Source organism: Oncorhynchus masou, chromosome 24 (genome assembly GCF_036934945.1).
Source record: "Oncorhynchus masou masou isolate Uvic2021 chromosome 24, UVic_Omas_1.1, whole genome shotgun sequence".
Classification (NCBI taxonomy): Eukaryota; Metazoa; Chordata; class Actinopteri; order Salmoniformes; family Salmonidae; genus Oncorhynchus; species Oncorhynchus masou.
The window spans coordinates 78,571,475-78,594,381 of NC_088235.1; the positions used below are offsets into that span (position 1 = coordinate 78,571,475).

At 43.1% G+C, this 22,907-nt stretch overlaps 1 protein-coding gene across 1 annotated transcript in view; it reads right to left on the reverse strand.

Annotated features, from left to right (window-relative positions):
- Positions 1–22,907, reverse strand: part of ncanb (neurocan b) — a 163,520-nt gene that overhangs the window by 104,448 nt on the left and 36,165 nt on the right. The window contains exon 8 of the mRNA XM_064932957.1: positions 20,749–21,963. Within this exon, the coding sequence (XP_064789029.1) occupies positions 20,749–21,963 (1,215 nt within the window). The remainder of the gene's footprint in view (positions 1–20,748; positions 21,964–22,907) is intronic.

Sequence of the window (22,907 nt, forward strand, 5' to 3'; positions counted from 1 at the left end):
TCAAAAATACAATGCTTGTCTTTTATAATTTTGTCAGATATACTTTGTTGCTGCACTTGCCAAGTTTCTTAATCTTGCCAATGAAAAAATCATTAAAATGGTTGGCAATATCAATGGGTTTTGTGATGAATGAGCCGAAAATGTCATTAAACGTGCTCCACTATCATTCTTTATGTAATTTATTTTGGTTTCATACTATAGTTTATTTTTATTCAGTTTAGTCACATGATTTCTCAATTTGTGGTACGTTTGCCAATCAGTTGTGCTGCCAGACTTATTGCCATACCATTTGCCTGTGGGTTAACTGTCTTGTTCAGGGGCAGAACGACGGATTTTTACCTTGTCAGCTCGGGGATTCAATCTTGCAATCTTACGGTTAACTAGTCCAATGCTCTAACCGCCTGCTTTACATTGCACTCCACGAGGAGCCTGCCTGTTACGTGAATGCAGTAAGAAGCCAAGGAAAGTTGCTAGCTAGCATTAAACTTATCTTAGAAAAAACAATCAATCAATAATAATCACTAGTTAAATACACATGGTTGATGATATTATTAGTTTATATAGCGTGTCCTGCGTTGCATATAATCGATGCAGTACGCATTCGCGAAAAAGGACTGTCGTTGCTCCAACGTGTACCAAACCATAAACACCAATGCCTTTCTTAAAATCAATACACAGAAGTATATATTTTTAAACCTGCATATTTAGCCAAAAGAAATCCAGGTTAGCAGGCAATATTTACCAGGTGAAATTGTGTCATTCCTTTTGCGTTCATTGCACGCAGAGTCAGGTTATATGCAACAGTTTGGGCCGCCTGGCTCATTGCAAACTAATTTGCCAGAATTTTAAGTAATTATGACATACATTGAAGGTTGTGCAATGTACCAGGAATATTTAGACTGATGGATGCCACCCATTAGATAAAATACGGAACGGTTCTGTATTTCACTGAAAGAATATCGAGATGATAGTTTCCGGATTCGACCATATTAATGACCTAAGGCTCGCATTTCTGTGTGTTATTATGTTCGAATTAAGTCTATGATTTGATAGAGCAGTCTGACTCAGCGATGTTAGGCACCAGCAGGCTCATAAGCATTCATTCAAACAGCACTTTCATGCGTTTTGCCAGCAGCTATGCTGTTTATGACTTCAAGCCTATCAACTCCCGAGATTAGGTTTGTGTAACCGATGTGAAATGGCGAGCTAGTTAGTGGGGTGTGTGCTAATAGCGTTTCGAACGTCACTCGCTCTGAGACTTGGAGTAGTTGTTCCCCTTGCTCTGCATGGGTAACGCTGCTTCGAGGGTGGCTGTTGTCGATGTGTTCCTGGTTCAAGCCCAGGTAGCGGCGAGGAGAGGGATGGAAGCTATACTGTTACACTGGCAATACTAAAGTGCCTGTAAGAACATCCAATAGTCAAAGGTATATGAAATACAAATCGTATAGTGAGAAATAGTCCTATAATTCCTATAATAACTACAACCTAAAACTTCTTGCCTGGGAATATTGAAGACTCATGTTAAAAGGAACCACCAGCTTTCATATGTTCTCATGTTCTGAGCAAGGAACTTAAATGTTAGCTTTTTTACATGGCACATATTGCACTTTTACTTTCTTCTCCAACACTTTGTTTTTGCATTATTTAAACCAAATTGAACATGTTTCATTATTTATTTGAGGCTAAATTGATTTTATTGATGTATCATATTAAGTTAAAATAAGTGTTCATTCAGTATTGTTGTAATTGTCATTATTACAAATACATTTTAAAAATTGGCCGATTAATCGGTATCAGCTTTTTGTGTCCTCCAATAATCGGTATTGGTATCGGCGTTGAAAAATCATAATCGGTCGACCACTACTAGATATGGCTACGATATTGTAATCACTACATCCTATGTATTTGGATACTGCTTTAAAGCACATTTCTGCAGCATTAGTAAAGATGTGAGCAATACATGTTGATTATTTAATTCCTGTGCTGTTTGTAACTACCCTGGTAGGTTGACTGATAACCTGAACAAGGTTGCAGGCACTGTTTACAGTTTGAAGATTTTTCTTGAGTGGACAGCTTGATGAATGCCAGTTAATATTTAAATCACCTCGAAATACAATAAAATGTAACAAAGTGTGAAACTTAGTTATGTTGTAGAAAAACCCTGATTTGAGTTGTGGCTGTCAGTAAAAAGTGTCTAAAATATGTGTCAAGACCATAGCTGTGTTTGAATACCCATACTAACATAGTGTATACTACATACTTAATGAGTATATATGACATACTATACTATTAGTTAATTTTAGAATACTGTAAACAAACAGTATTCTTTCAGTTGAGTGTACTATACACAGCTTGCTAGCATAACAAATTACTATCTAAACATTTTACGACTTCGGGTACGTTTGTAAATTCAATCTGGAGTGCCAGAGAGCACTCCGTGTGCCCTGGGTGTTCGTAAATTCAGAGCATGGTCAGATTGTCCATTCGTAAATTCAGAGCATACACTGGACGCTCTGGTCGAGGAGTAGGGTTGATCCGAGCGTCCTGACCTCACAACGGCAGTCAAGCACACACACTGACTAGAGTTGGTTAGCTTGCTAGCTATCTCCATACATAAATAAGAGCACACCTCACTCTGACCATTTTATTCACCCTAACATAGCTGCTTAGGCTGTTTTCATGTTATCCAGAGCGTCGGTGACTAACTGTGCCGCTGGCAACAATTTAATGACGCTTTTTTTTTGACGACGTTTACTGACACAGGCGATATTCAACGGGTTTTGAGCATTCGTAAATTCAACAATTATTCTGCACTCTGGCACACTCATGATAGTGCTCTGAAATTGGAGTAGATGGCCAGAGCGAATTTACAAAGGCCTACGAATTAACAATGTCCACTGAGAACTCACAACTTTACCATTTAGCTGAGCTAAGAATGACGTGAATAATCAAGTCAATAAACGTTGGTATGCTTAGTCTGAGTATTTGAACAAAGCTAATGTGTCTTGAGTATAATTTAAAATGTTGTAATAAGAAGAAGGGGAGGGGTGTGGCGAAGATATGGTGCATCTCCAGAACGCATGCATAGGTAGGAAAGTGTCCATTTGGCAATGTCTTATTTCTGATTGCCTTAACGCACCATGTACACCACTTATTTTTTATCATAGTCTCACACAAGTAAATAAAGTCTGTATATTGTAAACATTCATTGCGAATGATAGTCACTCAGTATTTTAAAAATCATTCCCACTCCCAGCCTCAATAATCACCAAGGCTCGGTGTGAAAGAACAAAATATAATTTTCCGATTATCCCATATATCCAGTGGAAATGTCATAAAAAACATATTTCTGTCCCGGCTAACAAGCTCAGGAAAATTTGATGGCACGAAATAGACTAGTTGACACAATGTTGCAAGTTCGTTAGCGACAGCTTCAGGCCAGATCTGTTATAATCTGATGCAATGTTGAACTTCACTAGAACTAGCTCAAGTCGAGACAAATAGTATGGGAGGCAGACAGGCAGAATAGAGATGAACCAGAATTTTCATCAGGATATTTTCTACTGTTTTGTTTGTCGGCTTTAGGCCTATGTATTTTATTTAGTTGATGGATGATAGGCCTACTGCTGCATTGGTCGATAAGCTATCTTTGAGTTCTATGCTCTCATTTCTTTAGCCACCAATAGTGTATCAATGTGTCCATATGGCAAAGGTTAGTGCTCTCTCCATAGTAGAATTTTTACTTTGAGATTTCTAGAATTTTACTTCAGATGATTATGATTAACCACGTGTCAATGATTTTGAGAAAATAAAGTGTTATTATTGAAATGAAGCTGTTCCACAAAAATGTACATATATATATATATATATATATATATATATATATATATATATATATATATATATATAAAAAAATTAAGATGCACAACATATCGGTGAACTTATCGGAATCGGACGATATTAGCCAAGCACCGCCACTACTATCAGTAGCACTGTCAAAGCTCTACAAAAAAGTCTGCAAACACTGGCCATGAACGATGTGTTTACAATACCGAGTTGGTAATAAAGCATTATCTGTTCGACCGCAACTTCTGGGATAGCTAGCTTTAGCTTGGTACCTAGCTAGCACCAATACAACCAGCCTAAAAACAATGACCAGTAGAAACTGCAGTCATTTTCACTATTCTTAGCAATGATTTAGGAATCATTGTGAGTAAGTATTAGCTAGGTAGCCACTTGTTGGTCGCCTATTGAAATTGAACTTAATAAATAGCTAGCCAGCTACTTAACCCTATTGCCCAAAGCTAATGTTAGAAGCAGCCAGCTAGCTTCATCTGGCTAGTGAGGCTTGACCAGACCGGGTTATGTGTCCTGGTTGAGAATGAAACGACTGAACAACGAAACAGCACAGCAAGTAAGTGAAAGAAATAGGTTTGATTATGTTTTACTGGTAAATGGCAACAAAATAAAGTTTTGGTTAGTGTGTGTGTGTGTTTGTAGCCTTTATTTAACTAGGCAAGTCAGTTAAGAACAAATTCTTATTTTCAATGACGGCGCCGCCCTATGGGACTCCCAATCAAGGTCGGATGTGATACAGTCTGTATTCGAACCAGGGACTGTAGTGGCGCCTCTTGAACTGAGATGCAGTCCCTTAGACGGTGTGAGTGTGTTAACTATTTAACTGTACTAGAATGCTTAAAAGGCAGCTAAAATTTTAAATATTGGTTAACGGTGTCAGGTTTTTTGGCAAGGAAAATATCGGTTATCAGCCCGTCAAATTGGTGCTTGTCAAACGGTGCATCACTAATAAATATTCTTAACTCGCACACAGATTGGTAGAACAAATTGTAAGCTTTCCAACACTTGAAACTCATGAGCTGCCTATGGTCTTTACCCATTTAAAAAAATGTGTGCAAGCGCCTGCATACATAGGAGGTCCCGTGAAAAAATGGGCCCGCCTATGGAAATCAAATGCCCGTCCAACTGATTCCTTCTGGAGCCGGATCTGCTTGATGTAGTCATTGCATGGTAGGCATATGGGACCAAATAGTCCTATTTTTGACTAAATGTAATACAATACAATATAAGTGGTGTGTGTGTGTGTGTGTGTGTGTGTGTGTGTGTGTGTGTGTGTGTGTGTATGTGTGCGTGTGCATGTGACTAACTCCTCCAGGCTAGTAAAGAACAGAGGTGAGGAGGAGGCTAGGGTCAGCCTGTTATATCTGGTGTAATTCTCCTGTCTTATCTTATCTGGGGTCCTGTGTGAATTTAAGTATGCTCCCTCTAATTCTCTCTCTCTCCTTATCTCCCTCCCGGAGGACCTGAGCCCTAGGATCATACCTCAGGACTACCTGGCCTGATGACTCCTGGCTGTCCCCAGTCCACCAAGTCATGCTTCTGCTCCAGTTTCAATTGTTCTGCATGCAGGTGGGAACACTGACCTGTTAACCGGATGTGCTACCTTATCCCGGACCTGCTGTTTTCGACTCTCTCTCTACCGCATCTGCTGTCTCAAAATCAAATCAAATTTATTAATATAGCCCTTCGTACATCAGCTGATATCTCAAAGTGCTGTACAGAAACCCAGCCTAAAACCCCAAACAGCAAGCAATGCAGGTGTAGAAGCACGGTGGCTAGGAAAAACTCCCTATAAAGGCCAAAACCAAGGAAGAAACCTAGAGAGGAACCAGGCTATGAAAGCAGGCTCTCGACCTCTGAATGATCGGCTATGAAAAGCCAACTGACATTTACTCATGAGGTACTGACCTGTTGCACCCTCTACAACCACTGCGATTATTATTTGACCCTGATGGTCATCTATGAACATTTAAGCATCTTGCAAGAGCAATCTGGCCTTAAATGGCCATGTACTCTTATAATTTCCACCCGGCACAGCCAGAAGAGGACTGGCCACCCCTCAGAGCCTGATTCCTCTCTAGGTTTCTTCGTAGGTTCCTGCCTTTCTAGGGAGTTTTTCCAGGCCATTGTGTTTCTACATCGCTTGCTGTTTGGGGTTTAAGGGTGGGGTTCTGTATAGCACTTTGTGACATCTGCTGATGTAAAAAGGGCTTTATAAATACATTTGATTGATAGCCTCCCAGACTCTCTTGTGCTGCAGGACCTGATACACTACTGTGAGGTGATAATAACATGATCGTTGGCTTTGAAAATGTATCAAAGAGATTGGAGAGAAGGAGAAAAGCCATTACAGTGTGGGGTTATAATTTCTTAAATCAATAGCAAAAAAAAAAAAAACAGTATGTGATTGGCAAGCATACACAGCTCATCTGGAAACCTTTATCCAATAAACGAATAGAGAAATTAACACACACGTCCACTATAATTATTACATCATACCTCTTCCCCACTTTCACACCCCCACTACCGCCTCACACCCCTACACACACACACACACACACTGTGTGGACACTGCAGCAGTGGTTCCCAAACTGAAAGATATTAGCCATAACAGGCTAGTGTGAGTGTGACATTGCGCTCTCTTTGCAGAGGGCTGTTTGCTCCTCCTGTCTCCCCCTCCTGTGTTCTTCCAACACAATTAGGCGGGCCAGTGACAGGCAGTGTTTTAATGGGCTGGGTGGACAGCGGTGTGGGGCTATGGAGTGGCCGGGGGAGACAGGGGCTAGCCTAGTACTGGCAGCTGTCCATTGTGTGTCTGCTCCAATGCAGACGCTAATAAACACATCCCAGGGGATACAGTGCTTTTGTCTTGTCCTGACCTAGCTACTAGAAGAGATGATGTGAATAGAACATCTCAGGCTGGCTGGCATTCTAGTTCTGTTCTTATCCACAGCAAGGGCAGTGTAGGCCTATGCCAGAGTGCTCACTAGAAATGTTCCAACATTTGCTAGCGGTGCCTCGGTAAAATCACAGTTGAAGCAAAGCCAGGAAAAAAAGCCATATTACAACCTGTGTTTTGATAATTGCGTTGTTTGCTCTATAATCTGTTAGTTCATATGCCTTGACATCGTCATATATAGGCCTAAGGCAGAGACAATAAGAAGACACAGTGGCAGAATAAATTCAACCACACCTTTGTTTCATCACAAAACCGGAGAGCAACATCTGCCCGGTGAAGTCCACAGAATATATTGCATGTAACAAACTGCTACATGACCTACAGCATGGTCAAACAAATTAATGTTTCTGACATTTTCGGACTACGAATAAACAATTGATTTAGAACCACAGAGAGTTACCACAAATCGCAAAGAAAACAGCTCAATGCTGATTGGCAATTACTTTATAATTTTTTTATCAAGGGAGGCCAAATGCTTGCTGGCTTCCCTTGCATTCAATGCTATGGGCAGCAACAATGTCATTCTCTTTTTGACCAGACAGCATCAGATAGCTGGGCTACACATACAGAGGGGCGTTGTGTCGCTCGCTCGGATGCTTTCTCCGGATACATTCAGCCTCTTGCGAATTGAAGGAAATGTATGAAACACAGAGATGAAAGATACATTATTTTCTGTATTTTTTGGGGAAGCCTGGCTTCCCTTGGCATCCATGAATACACATCACTGCCAACATTTATGGTAGATTATCCTTTATCTACATTGGAACTGTGAATGATCCCTTAAGTTATCACTGTTTCTTTACATTTCTCTGGCCTTGTGTGTGTGTGTAGGCACAGTATCTGGTGTTGATAGTTTATGCACCAAGACTGTGGTATTAGAGCAGAAGAGGAACGGCCACCTCTCTCAGGCTCAGATGTTGATGTATGCGCGTGTGTCTCCATCTGCGTGAGCGTCTACGTGTGTTTGATGCTAAATGAATGCTTCTACTGTGTTGTCTTAATGGTCTGTCAGCAGTCTCAGTAGTCTCAGTACACAGATGGCGAGCAGCACTATCCCATTTGGGTGTAAACAATCGTGACTAATTGTGTGAGAATTGGATCAATGTCGTATTCCGCGGTACCAGATTAGTAAACTGCATTTCTTTCTCTTTGAGCTGAGTTTTTCATATAGTCGAAGGACACTCAATAAAAGTTTCTGTCTCGGTTTGATTTTGTTTCATGCGGGAATAATGTGGTTGAAATGATCCCAGTGACTCACTCTCTCTAGACCTCATTATATATAGAAGCTGTTTCATACTGTAACAGGGTCAGTTCAGTTTTGGTTCCACGCAAAGAAGATGGAACCCTAGTGTCCCTATTTCCCTGCTGGGTGAGAGCAGGGCTAACTGCCATTTCTGCTGAGTGCTCCCTGAAAGACTGAGTCAGAGCAGCCATTTACCTTCTTTGTTTCATTCAACACCAGTCCCACTTCTCTCACATATGTGCACAAACACACACACACACACACACACACACACACACACACACGAGAGATGACTATTCACTTCCTTACAGCCTCCTCCAACGTGAAAATTGTTTTTCCCTTGGTTGCTAGCATGTAAATGTGTGTGTGTGTGTGTTTGTGTGTGTGTGTGTGTGTGTGTGTGTGTGTGTGTGTGTGTGTGTGTGTGTGTGTGTGTGTGTGTGTGTGTGTGTGTGTTTGTGTGAGAAAGAAAAATAAGGAGAGCAAAAGAGACAGAAAGACACAGAGGGAGCTGCCATACTTTTTTTGTAATGCTAGCTGCTGGCTTGTGATGAATTACAGACTACTCTTAAAAAAGCCACTCTTTTACATTCCATCTCTGTCTCTACTGCTCGGACTCTGACATGGCACTGTAAGGGAGGGGGGACACTGCAAGGCCAACCTTACTGTTGTAAGCTTTGTTACACCATTGTAACAAAGCCAGAATCACTTCCTGAATATAGTCAGAATGAATCCAAGATAACTCAAGAAAGCTGTAGTTAATTTGGATGTTTTTGCTGAGGAGGGTTTAGTCGTGCAATCTTACATCTAGCTAAGGTGTTTGGTGCAGTATTTAAATGTGTGACGTGTTGTCTTATGTAAACGAAGTCCGATCCGCTGCGCTGATGTGCAGGCCTGTCTGTGTGCTCTGAGGTAGGAGTAGATCGACCTCTGAAATCAAAACCCAACCCTCAGACCCTGACAAACTCTTGTCCTCAAATCTCACAAAACTCGGTTTTATATCCTACTCTCACTTTTTAGTCAATTTTGTCATTGAAATAAATGTCAGTGAATAATATCGATGTGACATGTCAGTTCTCGAGTTCAGTAATAATTTTTGTTCGAATTTGAGGACAAATCTGTTCTATTGACACATACACACATTCATCTCTACACATAAACACAAGTACACACAAGGACACATACACCCAAACACCATTACTGTGGAAGCTAACGAACCTTGTAATAGCTTTCCAGAGACAAGGATCATGGGATTTGCCTGTTCAAGAACAATATCAGCCATTGCCTATACCATGCAACACAGCTGGACCTAAAATTGAATGCCACACTGGAGAAAATGTCCTGAATCTCTTACAGTTAAAGGTTTTAGAATGACTACATTTAACAGCGAGGGTCGGGGGAAATATAACAAATCACAGTCACCATGTCAATCTGGTCAACCACAACCTGAAAAATGACTCACCTATACATATTAGGTCAGTTCCCTGGACAAATATTAAAGCTACTGGACTTAAAAAGTGTATTCCAAGGAAAATCTCCATTAAAAGTGCATTATAGTGCAGGACAGGTTTAATCTGTGTCCAGGAAATGGACTCCTACAGTTGTACATAAAGCTTTGATGTTTTATTTCTGTTAATTCCCCCTTTCTTTATTTCTGCTACTTCATATGCTGCTGCAGTATACATACTGTAACTGTTTATATAAATGTATCAATTCAACTCAAACTCAAATCAAACACGCTGCTATCGCCTGTACCATCGCACAGTAAATGACCTACACGTTTCCATCTCACTACTGACAGGGCAGGGAGGACAGCAGGCATACGATCCAATGTATCACCATGTCCTCAGATAGACATTTCACTCACTGCAGATGAGGCTATAATTACTGCAAAGGCAAGCTGAATGCACACCCAGGGAATATGAAACCTATTTATCCTGCAATATAGATAGCACTTCTCTCTCTCTTCTCTGTGGTGTAGACCCAATGCAATCTCAGCTCACTGCAATAAGAGTGACTTAGAGGTTGCCAGGTTCCTGATGCTAACGGAGATGAGAGAGAGAGAGGGGAGGGGTGGGGGGTGAGAGATGCGAGAGAGACTTTGACTTTTTGTCTTACTTTAATGAGACATCCTCATTACACAACCGCCCCACACACACACCCCAATAAAAATGCAGAGAGAGGAGGATGAGAGAGAGAAAGTTAGAAGACTGGTCTATCAGTGCTTCATTGGTTGGTTAAGCTTGGCCCTGCTGCATTGTGCCCTGTGGTGGCTGGCTGTAACATGGCGGTCAGTGTGGTCAGCCCAGAGTCTATAGAGAGGCTGACCTCTGTGGTTGGGTTGGACAGTAATCACCAGAGAGCTGTGGTCTGTTTGATCTCTGTGGAATGAGACCCTCCTTTCTCTTCGACCCAGCTGCCAGTCCAACAGACCATCAAATGTATTTCTGCTATTTGAGACAGTTTATGGGATAGGCCTACCACAGTCAATGCCAGTGGCGGACAGCTACCGTCTTGCCGGTTTTGGTGTCTCCTTAATAATTAATTGATCAATTAATGTCATTGATTGAAAAATGTTCAGGTATGTCAGTCTTTGACTAAGCGACAAACCGGCTATACTTTGTTATAGGATAAGTGACATTGCTTTAGATCAGGGGTGGGCAAACTTTTTGGTTCGGGGGCCACATCGGGATTTTGAAATTCAACGGAGGGCTGCATTTTTTGGGGGACCAATTGTTTGTTAAAATCAATTTGCGGGGGCCTCCCGAGTTACGCAGCAGTCTAAGGAACTGCATCCCAGTGTTTGAGGCGTCACTACAGACCTGGGTTCAATCCCAGGCTGTCACAGCTGGCTGTGACTGGAAGACCCATGAGGCGGGTCTTCCAATTGGCCCAGGATTGTCCGCGTTAGAAGGTTTGGCAGGCTGAGATTTCCTTGTCCCATTGCGCTCTAGCAACTTCTTTGGCGGGCCGGGGGCATGCACGCCGGCACAGGTCGCCAGGTGAACGGTGTTTCCTCCAACACATTGGTGCGGCTGGCTTCCGGGTTAAGCAGGCATTGTGTCAAGAAGAAGTGCAGCTTGGCTGGGTCATATTTTGGAGGACGCATGGCTCTCGACCTTCGCCTCTCCCAAGTCCATACGGGAGTTGCAGTGATGAGACAAGACTAACTACCAATCGGATACCACAAAATTGGGCGGAAATAAGGGGTAAAAAAGAAGAAGATATTATTTATGTATTTTTATATATGTCTTGCGGGCCGGATTGAAGTAACAAGCTGGCCGGATACGGCTCCCTCCCTTGCTTTAGATCCAGAGAGTGATGATGTCCTCTGTAAGCCATAATATGCAACACAAAGGTTTGGAGAGAGCAGGTGTGACCAGCTTGATCAAATCCATTAGTCTATGACAAACTACGATAGATGGACGAACCAGGAGATCTATTTTGGTCTGGTCATGTCATACATTGGTGCTGTGTGTGCGCTCGTGCGTGATGGTGTGCATGATTTTGGAGGGACATGCCAGTATGGAAATGTAAACAGAAAAGTTGAAATGTTAGAGTTTATCTTTCCCCTCTTAGCCATGCTTTCAGAGTGCTACAGCAAATTATATTAAAAATGTAGGAAATTCTGTGCCACAAGGGTACATTTCCCTCTCACAGGTCCTTCTTAAATCTATTTTTGCACAGAGCCCTATCATCCCAAAGTAAAACCTTTCCATTTGCGTCAACCTCTTGCACACACACACACACACACACAAACACACATAGCTTAATCAGAAATGCATGACACTTACAATTAGCTCCACTGGGAAAGCTCGGGAGAGTTAAACCCAGAAAACCTTCACCACCCGAGATCACCTCCTAGCATCACACTAAATTAGCAGGGAGAGAAGCAGCAAGCAACATGTCGACTGGCTACTCAATAGAGACCAATTATACAGGCCGAGAAACAACAGTGACGGCCAAATTGGGATATTGTTACAACAAGAGCACTTTGCAGTGAGCCTAAATAAATTGCATTATCTGAGCTGTCACACTCCTGAGGAAATAGTCCATCCATCCATTATCATCACAGACACATTCTACAAGCTTTGTTTTCATGGTTTGTTTTCACCCCCATCTCCAGCTTCTTTCAGAGAGAGGACTAGGTAGGAGAGCCGTTGGAAATCATAGCAGACAGTGTACCCTTTTAGTGCATACCGTACCACATACACCCAACATCTCGAGGAGTATACAGTCCTTTGCACGTTTCACAGGGTTGGGAAGTAACTGATTACATGTAATCTAATTACAAAACACTAACTGAATCGGTTACGTTACCAACAAAAAAATATGGTAATAAGGTTATAGACACTTTTGAAAAACTAGATGATTACTTAAATTCAGAAAGGATATTTGCAAAAAAAATACATTATGACACCTTTCTGTTCTCTCAATGATAGTCAATTCAACATTAAAAAATGGTGCAAGTTTAAGTTTGTTCCACCTGAGCGAGTCTGACCACAAGTCAGAGACCACTATTATGACACACCAAACATGTTCAGTGGATCCTTTTTTGTGTTATTCTTCTAAAGGGAAAGTAATCCAAAAGTTACATTACTGATTACAATTTTGGGCAACTAGTAACTGTAACTGATTACATTTAGAAAGTAGCCTACCCAACCATGACGGTTCATACAAAACCATCAGTTATGTAGGAGGAGAGTACAGCTGTGGTTATGGCCTCTCTAGAGCTGGATCTCTGATGGCAGACGTTGCCGGCTGTTCTGTTTCTGTTCCACAATTCATGTCTGGAGAGCTGCTGCTGACAGCTTCTCTAATAGGAGCACTGCCATGCTGGAGGCTACAGAAGGCTGCTAATAGCAAAGTATAGCAAACTGAACCAGCGCCTTAATATCTCCCGCCTCTTCCCCCTTTTAACACCCCATTCTGTGGGTGAACTCTCTGGGTACCGCCTGGCACGCCAAGCTCCATCATGCCCTCCACAGCCAGATTGCTCTCTCCCCGAGCTGGTAATAGCATGATGCGATGTGACTGCAATGAGCTCACTGCCTAACTGCCAAACTAACTGGAACATCTTCTGAAGTAGAGGATGCGTCTCCCAACTCATAAAACCAGCTGGGTTCCATTTCTTGCCCTGCAACTGAAAAAAATTGTCTATGAATTCATTGTCTTCCCAGTAAACCTTGATTTCAGCACATCTCTAGGTAAATCTGGCTGCAAAACGTAAAACTAATATACCGTATCATGATGACGGCCTCCTTTAAATGTCGTAAGGTATACTGTATGCATAAGACAGTGGTGGTTCTATCGTTATCTTGGCATGAATGCAAGGTTCTAAGCGCTATGTGATCGCACTCTGTCAGAGAGAAATAAGAAGCGTTGTGAAGCGACAGGAGACCGGATAGGGAAACAGGTTGTCTGTCTAGGTCTTTGTTCTCCTGGGGGAAAGGAGCTGCGGTGAAATGACACATCAGTGGTGGAACCTGAGTCCCCATGCATAATCAGATAGGACTGAATACTTTGTCCTAGCTTCCTCTGGCTCCGGCTCCATCCAGGTCAGAGCTGCAGTTTAGAGGGATCCCATTCTGCAGACAAGGACAAAGCCTCTATTGAGGGTATTATATTCTACTGACTGACAGCCCTCTGACTGCAGACCTCCAGCGTCATTTTATACTTCCTGGGACAGAGAGGTGATGTGATTTGCAGGTTTATAAGACTGCACAAAACAATACAATGACTGATACGGTTTTGAACAAAACACATCAAATCAATGGCACTTTTTAAGAGGATGACATATGGCTCGATAGAGGTTCTTTGCTACTGTCGTTTACGCCCATCTAAAACAGAATGACCAGTATAAAGTGGACAGCCCAAATGTTCAACCACTGAGGGCATTATATTTCGGCTGTGGTTTGTACTGTGCTGTTTTATCTTCCATACAGACAGTTTGTTTACATAAATGTAACAAGCCCACAGGGACGACTAATATTAATTATCTTCTGTGGAATGACTGACCACTAATTTCAAACACTCACAGCCATGCTAGGCTAGGGAAGTAATGCCAGATGGCCATACTAGGCTAGGGAAGTAGCGTCAGGTAGCCATGCTAGGCAAGGGAAGAAGTTCCTGGTAGCCATGCTAGGCTAAGGAAGTCATGCCAGGTGAAGACTTAATGACCCTGAAGAAGACACATACGCAGAATACCGCCCACTATGATATTCCCAGTCTGAGCACCCTAATGATTATTTAACTCTTCTGAATGCAATAGTACAGTACAAAGCAAACGATGAACACAACCTTGAAGGATCAAACACCATATAAATTAAATGTTATTGTTTACATGGTTAGCAGATGTTAATGCAAGTGTAGCGAAATGCTTGTGCTTCTAGTTCCAACAGTACAGTAATATCTAACAATTCCCAACAACTACCTAATACACACACATCTAAAGGGGGGAATGAGAATACGTACATATAAGTATATGGATGAGCGATGGCCGAGCGGCATAGGCAAGGTGCAGTAGATGGTATAAAATACAGTATATTCATGTGATATGAGTAATGTAATATGTAAACATTATTAAAGGGCCATTATTTAGAGTGGCATTGTTTAAAGTGACTAGTGATCCATTTATTAAAGTGTCCAGTGATTGGGTCTCAATGTAGGCAGCAGCCTCTCGGAGTTAGAGATGGCTGTTTAGCACTCTGATGGCCTTGAGATAGAAGCTGGTTCTCAATCTCTCGGTCCCAGCTTTGATGCACTATATACAGCAGGGAAACGAGGATCTGGGAAGCAGCCGTTCACTATTCTTGTTCTCTCAGTTGAACTACAGTACTGTACAGAATGTCTCACAATGTCTCACAATGTGCTTTCAGGGGGCTCCAAGGAAAAGCTCCATTATATTTGTAGAAGATTATTATACTATTTCCCCTCTCCAGAACAGGGATTCAGTCATTCACTATTTATAATTGGAACTTGGCTGTACATCCAGCAAAATATAGTTGTTACAGATTCTGCCAATGGTCTATTGTCGAAGTTAAGGAAAATAGTGTTGTTTTTTTCCTGACAAAAACTGTGATACTGTCACAGCCCTTTAAGACGGTTTCACTGAGAGTTTTTGTTTCAAAAAGGAATTTAAAAATCATCTAATCTCACAAAAGCAATATTGGTGACACTTCTTATGAATGCCCTCTTCGTAGTGTTTTTTTAATGAATAATAAAATCTGTGTGTGATTATTATGTATCAAGCATTTCATCTAAAGCAGGGGTGTCCAACTCATTCCATGTAGTAGGGCCGGGTCTCTGCAGGTTTTTGCTTTTGCTTTTGAATTAAGCCCTAGACAACCAGGTGTGGGGAGTTCCTTAAGTGACCTTAAGTCATCAATCAAGTACAAGGGAGGAGCGAAAACCCGCTGAACCTCGGCCCTCCGTGGAATGAGTTTGACACCTGTGATGTAAAGTGTTATAAATGTGCCTACAATGCAAAGAGGGTACTCACACGAGAAGTGTTACCACATGGTGTTGCCCTCGCAGTCCTTTGCATCATAATGTTGTATGACCTTTCTGTGAGTAGCACGTGAAGTTGGTCCACCAAGGGACCATCTCTCTCAGAAAAACAGTACCGATACATCAACACTATGGATGGAGCTTCAGTGCTTACACAGTGGAGAGGAAGCCTTCCTACAATACGCTTGAAGAAGACAGATAAAACATTCATTCAAAATCTGCTTTGGATACTATTCCTTCAATAGGATGTCCTAAAATAAGACAGGATTATCTATGGGACTAATCTATATAAAGCCACATAAGGAAAACCAGTGGGATCCTGAACTGGGAAGAGCACAGTTGTTTATTAGTGAGGCGGTAGTGTCTACATAACCCCAAGAGATACTCACTAGTCTGCTCATTCTCAATACTTTGGTTCCTTCCTTTGTTTCGCCTTGTTACCGGAACACAGAAAGCCAATGCTTTGCACAGTTAGCGTAGCCCTCTTTATCTTCTCCTCCACCATGGAGTACAGTTTCCCCAAGGTGCCGCTTTAGCAAATCCCCATTCATTAAATAAGCACCCGGCGAATGGGATTATATCCAGCATGAACGTTTGATATGGAAAATGGACGTATTAAGGCGTGGAAAAGAGGACTGGAGGGAAAGATGGCGATGAGAAACGAGGGAATGGTAGAGGATTTGTGGCGAAGCTGTGTTGATATTGGTGATGAGTATAGGGATTCTTGCTGAGGTTAGCTAAGGGCCTTGGGGGCCAGTGTGGGCCATTGATTGTGGCACGCCTCAACACCAAGGGCCAAGGAGGCTCTCTAAACATTATTACAAAGGGAGACGTAACAATTACCAGAGGAGTAATAAAATACACTATATATATATATGTATATATATAGTTCTTGTGCTGACGTTGCAAGGCTCACTACCGAGTTCCAGACTGCCGCTGGTAGCAACGTCAGCAACGTCAGCACAAGAACTGTTCATCGGGAGCTTCATGAAATGGGTTTCCATGGCCGAGCAGCCACACACAAGCCTAAGATCACCATGCGCATTGCTAAGCACCGGCTGGAGTGGTGTAAAGCTCATTGCCATTGGACTCTGGAGCAGTGGAAACGCATTTTCTGGAGCGATGCATCACGTTTCACCATCTGGCAGTCCGACGGACGAATCTGAGTTTGGCGGCTGCCAGGAGAACGCTACCTGCCCAAATGCAAAGTTGTATTTTTGATTTAACCTTTATTTAACAAGGCAAGTCACTTAAAGACAAATTCTTATTTACAATGACAGCATACCCCGGGCAAACCCTCCCCTGACACTGGGCCAATTGTGCGCCGCCCTCTGGGACTACTGATCACGACCGGTTGTGATACATCCGGGATGGGGTCTAGGTCAGGGCTAAACCCCATCAACCCCATATAGTGCCAACTTTAAAGTTTGGTGGAGGAGAACTAATGGTCTGGGGCTGCTTTTAATGGTTCTGGCTAGGCGCCTTAGTTCCAGTGAAGGGAAGTCTTAATGCTACAGTATACAATGACATTCTAGATGATTCTGTACTTTCTTTGTGGCAAAACAGTTTCTATCTCAAGGCCATCAGACTGCTAAACAGAAATCAGTGTTTCAGCTTGACAATGCCCCCATACACAAAGCGAGTTCCATACAGAAATGGTTTGTTGAGATCTATGTGCAAGAACTTGACTGGCCCGCATAGAGCCCTGAATTGGAACGCTGACTGCAAACCAGCCCTAAACGCCCAACATCAATGCCCAACCTCACTAATGTTCTTGTGGCTGAATGGAAGAAAGTCCCTGCAGCAATGTTCCAACATCTAGTGGAAAGCCTTTCCAGAAGAGTGGAGGCTGTTATAGCAGTAATGTTCCAACATCTAGTGGAAAACCTTCCCAGAACAGTGGAGGCTGTTAGAGCAGTAATGTTCCAACATCTAGTGGAAAGCCTTTCCAGAAGAGTGGAGGCTGTTATAGCAGTAATGTTCCAACATCTAGTGGAAAACCTTCCCAGAACAGTGGAGGCTGTTAGAGCAGTAATGTTCCAACATCTAGTGGAAAACCTTCCCAGAACAGTGGAGGCTGATATAGCAGTAATGTTCCAACATCTAGTGGAAAGCCTTCCCAGAACAGTGGAGGCTGTTATAGCAGCAATGTTCCAACATCTAGTGGAAAGCCTTCCCAGAACAGTGGAGGCTGTTATAGCAGTAATGTTCCAACATCTAGCGGAAAGCCTTCCCAGAACAGTGGAGGCTGTTAGAGCAGTAATGTTCCAACATCTAGCGGAAAGCTTTCCCAGAACAGTGGAGGCTGTTAGAGCAGTAATGTTCCAACATCTAGCGGAAAACCTTCCCAGAACAGTGGAGGCTGTTATAGCAGTAATGTTCCAAAATCTAGCGGAAAGCCTTCCCAGAACAGTGGAGGCTGTTAGAGCAGTAATGTTCCAACATCTAGTGGAAAGCCTTCCCAGAACAGTGGAGGCTGTTAGAGCAGTAATGTTCCAACATCTAGTGGAAAGCCTTCCCAGAACAGTGGAGGCTGTTAGAGCAGTAATGTTCCAACATCTAGTGGAAAGCCTTCCCAGAACAGTGGAGGCTGTTATAGCAGTAATGTTCCAACATCTAGTGGAAAGCCTTCCCAGAACAGTGGAGGCTGTTAGAGCAGTAATGTTCCAACATCTAGTGGAAAACCTTCCCAGAACAGTGGAGGCTGTTAGAGCAGTAATGTTCCAACATCTAGCGGAAAGCCTTCCCAGAACAGTGGAGGCTGTTAGAGCGGCCCAAATCCATATTAATGCCCATCATGTTGGTATGAAATGTTCAACGAGAAGTCATGCAGTGTAGATAAACCTGAAGGAACTGGAAGAGGCACACTGACAGAAACAGGACAAAGAAAATCAATATTCTTAGGTCTATCGGTACAGCACAGCCTTTCACAGAGCCAGACAGACACCACAGTATCAAGGTCTCATACGAAGGCTGGAGACAAACTGAGCATCCATATCGACACTATCCGCAAACAGGGGCCATACAGTATGCCAAGCTGTTTTCTCCAACCCAAATTTAACACTCCAGTTCAGGGCTACTTGGTTATTAATGTGTGGTGGGTCTAATCCATCTAAGAGCCTTGGCAAAGCTTTAGCCAAGGAGGCCATAATTCCTATTTCCTGTTTGCCACCTCTCAGACAGAGTCTCAGATTGGTGTTTGGTAATTTAAGGGTCCGAAAGACAGGCTGCACACTGTACACCTCCTTCTCCTTCTGCTCTATAACTCTCTGCACACGAATGCCAAGTTGGGAGTCTCTGTGTAAATTCCCTGCAGGGTTACCTTGTGAAGTACGAAGCAGATCGTAAACAAGGAGGTGGATATATGGCGGACTTTTACAACCCGTTTGCAGTATATTTGAATATAAAACAATGTAGTTCCACCTCCATTTCCAGATACTCTGTCCTAATGTCACTGAGTAAATTTGCTTTAGATTGTACATTATGCAAATAAGGAAGAGTAATTAACCTCTTACATGACCACTTGAGCGCGTGCATGTTGATTTTGTCCTCCAATACCAGACACGATCAGGACACACCAGACACGATCAGGTTGACATCGTAAAATAGAAGACAGTAGGGCCAAGACAGCTCCCTTACGGAATACCACACGTTACATGTTTTACATTAGAGAAGCTTCCATTAAAGACAACCCTCTGTTAAGGGGGAGGGGGCTGAGACCAGCACATTACAACAATACCCTATACTGATATCATGATGAGATAGCTAGAGAAAGAAAGAGAGAGAGAGTGAAGGGGGTGGGTGAGAGACCACAAAAAGGAGTGGCGAGAGAAGAAGGCAAAGAGAGACAACAAAAAGGACAGAGCGAGAGCGAGAGCGAGAGCGAGATAGTGTTTACTGTACATTTTCTCTTTGTTTATTATCTATTTCACTTGCTTTGGCAATATAAACATATGTTTCCCATGCCAATAAAGTCCTTAAATTGAAATTGAGAGAGAGAGGTAGCGATAGAAAGAGAGAGAGGGCAAGGCTATTTTTCCAGGACAGATCTGGGCTGTGTTGTGGGGCTCGGGGACAGTGTTACTGCAGTAGCTGATCATTGATTAAAGGGGCTTATGAACTTCCACCTGCAGAAGTAAGAAAGGACAAACACTGCCCCTCCTCCTCCTCCTCCTCCTCTCATCCCTCTCTCTCCCCTCACCCTGGGCCCTGATCTACCCTTTTATTTACCTGCTCACTCACTCAATCCAGCTGGATGTGGTTGGATGTAGGAAACAAAGTCGTACAGTGATAAAGGACATTTGAGGCATGCCTTCCAAGATATGCAGCTACCAGATGTGCTATGCTGCATTATTCATTCATAGTCATTTATTCTACATAGGACATCAGTGTTCCTTTCACGGACATGAACTTTGCACCGAAATAGGTATTTAAATATTTCACTAGAACTTTCTAAGCAGGAAGTCAGCCCTACTGTGTGGATTTTAAATGAGGCCAAGAGAAAATAAAACTCTTCAACCAAGGATGTTACCTTCCCTTCCTGCCTTCATTGCGTAGTAAAAAATTAAACCCCATTCCCATCAGGGTGACTCAATGTTTACAAGTCTATACATGCTGTATCCTTCTGAACATAGACAAGGGCCTCGCTCGGCGAGAGACGGGGTGGGGAAGAGTCAATTACAGCTCGCATCTTCTAGCCTCCGTCAACATTGATTTGCCGGGGCCTAAGAGCTCAGCCTCTCACCGCCTGCCTAATTACACTAACCCTGACCCTCTAATTACTACACTAAGGCTGTTTCCATTCAACCAGTTCACAGCCCCTCTTTGTTTACAGCAGCACTCTCTGATGCCATACATACATACATACATACATACATACATACATACATACATACATACACACATACACACATACACACATACACACATACACACATACACACACACACACACACACATAGATACATACATAGATACATACATAGATACATACATAGATACATAGATAGAGAGAGCCAGAGAGAGAGCATCGGCAACATCATGAAATCGATTGTGGGGAGTCAGATCCCCTCCTACGGATTAGCAGCATATTATGATGAGGAATATATTTTATAATTATACAGCATGATTACATAAAGGCTGATAATGTTGATGGTAATATAGACAATAGAGAACCTACCTGAAGGGTTGAGGTCATAGCCCCAGGTGGGCACAATGACACCAAAGGGGTTCTTCTCTGTCTTCTCTGTGGTCACAAGGGTTTTGTCCTCCTTAGATTTGGGGTTCCTCCCTCCCAAAGGCTTCCACCCTTTTCCCACCACGAACGACTCTGAAACAGCCAACCTGGACTCGGCCTCACGATCGCTGCTCTTCAGAATGGACAGTGGCGTGGTCAACTGAGTGGAAGCTGTGGCCGTTTGTGGTCCATCTCTGGTCAGATGTGTAGTACTGATTGTCTTCTCTCTCTCCACCGGAACCCATATGATGGAGATAGGAGGCTCCCTGGTGGAATCTGTTCTCTGGGTGTCTGCTGTGGAGGTTTTGATGGTGGTCAGGGGCTCCATAGGGGCTGCAGGTCTGGAGGTAACCCCAGGTGTGGTGGCCTCATCTAGGCTGCGTTGTCTCTCAGTCACTCTGGTTGTGTTCAGGTTCTGCTTCCTGATCACAGGGGAGAAGCCACCTTTCTTACTGGAGGTGGCTGGAAGCAGTTTCTCAGTGGGGCGTCGGACATAGACAATCTCTCCCTTGGCCTCCTCAACGGTTCCCCCTGGGCCCTGGCTGGAGCCTGCAGCAGAAGCAGCAGCTGCAGGTGAGGTGGTGGGCTGGTCCACCAGCTGCCACTGGGAGATAGTGGTGTGTTCTGCTACTGTCTGGCTCTGGGTTTGGGTTTGGGTCTGGGTGGGTTTCAGTCCAGACACAGGAGGCTTTGTGCTGCTGCTGGCACCACTGGCTGGATTGCTGTTACCGTTAGATCCAAAGCCTCTTGGTAAGTCGTTCACTCCTCTCCCGCTTCCCTCTGTCTCTGTCTCTGTCTCTTTATCCCCCTCCTCTCTTTCTAGGACGTCTTGGGGGATGCTGTGGTCCTCATCCTGGTCCCTCCCCTCACCAGAGTAGTTCTCTGGGTTGGTTGGCAGGGTCATGACCTCGAGGGGCCCTGCTTTGGCCTCCATTGGCTCCCAGGTGGAATCCTTCCCCACGTACGCCATGTGTCCCTCCGGCACAAGCTTAGAACCCTTCATGGCCTTGAGGGCCCATCTCAGCTGGCTGCCAGTGGCTTGTGCCGGGGCCCCTGGGGATGAAGCCAGCTCATACCTGGTGCCATGGTGGGGGCCTCCTGATACATTCAAAGCCTCCACAGTCTTGCTACTACCACCGGGCCCCAGTTCTGTGAATCCTGCAGGGGGACAACACGCATTCATTAACTTAGAGTGGGAGGGAAATCGGTTTTATTATTTTAATTAAATGCACATTAAATAAGCAATCATAAAACACGGCTGCCACGCTGCCTCCAGGGCAGCAGTCATTATATTTAAATAATTAAAATCGAGTTTCATTATGTATTATCCTTTTTATATTATTTATCCATTCTTATATCTTTATACCCAGATGTGTGACATAGTGTACAGGGTTTTCCGTATGCAAACAGAAATAAAGTGTAAGATATTAAATGGTGATTGGTTGTTGTATAAAACCCTAGGAAGGATGGTTATTCATTTGTATGCTGGAGGCAAACCCTCATTCACGGCAACAATTGACTATAATTCTTGCTAAATCTGTGAAAATATTTATTTGCATTTATTCCATCGTAGTACAAATAATGGTGCAGCTGTTTGTATTCCAGCACAAAGCGCAGTAGCAGACTCACATTGCATATCAGGCCCAGCACACAAATGAAGAGAATCTGGCCAAGGCAATTTCACACTTCATACTCTGTCTCTTTTCCCATTCCATAGAAACTCTCCTAGACCCCAAACCAAGCTACAGTCAACCAATCCCTGTACACAACAGTAAAAACGTGTGAAAAAAACAATATCCTTTATTTGACTTCCTATACAATATATACGCCAGGGTTGGTTCCAGACAATCCAACAAATGCACTGAAATTCCAATTATCTTCCATGCTTTTCAACGAGAAAACATTTCAAATGGAATTGGAATTTGGTTTAATTTCTGAAATGACTGGAATTGAAATGGAATTGACCCCAACCCTGATCTACACCATTGCTTATTCAGATTAAGCACACCGCTTTGCTCCTTCTTGTTAATATACTACACCATACTGTATCTACACTATGAATTATTCAGACGAACTATGTGGCTTGCTTTTCAGTAGTGCAT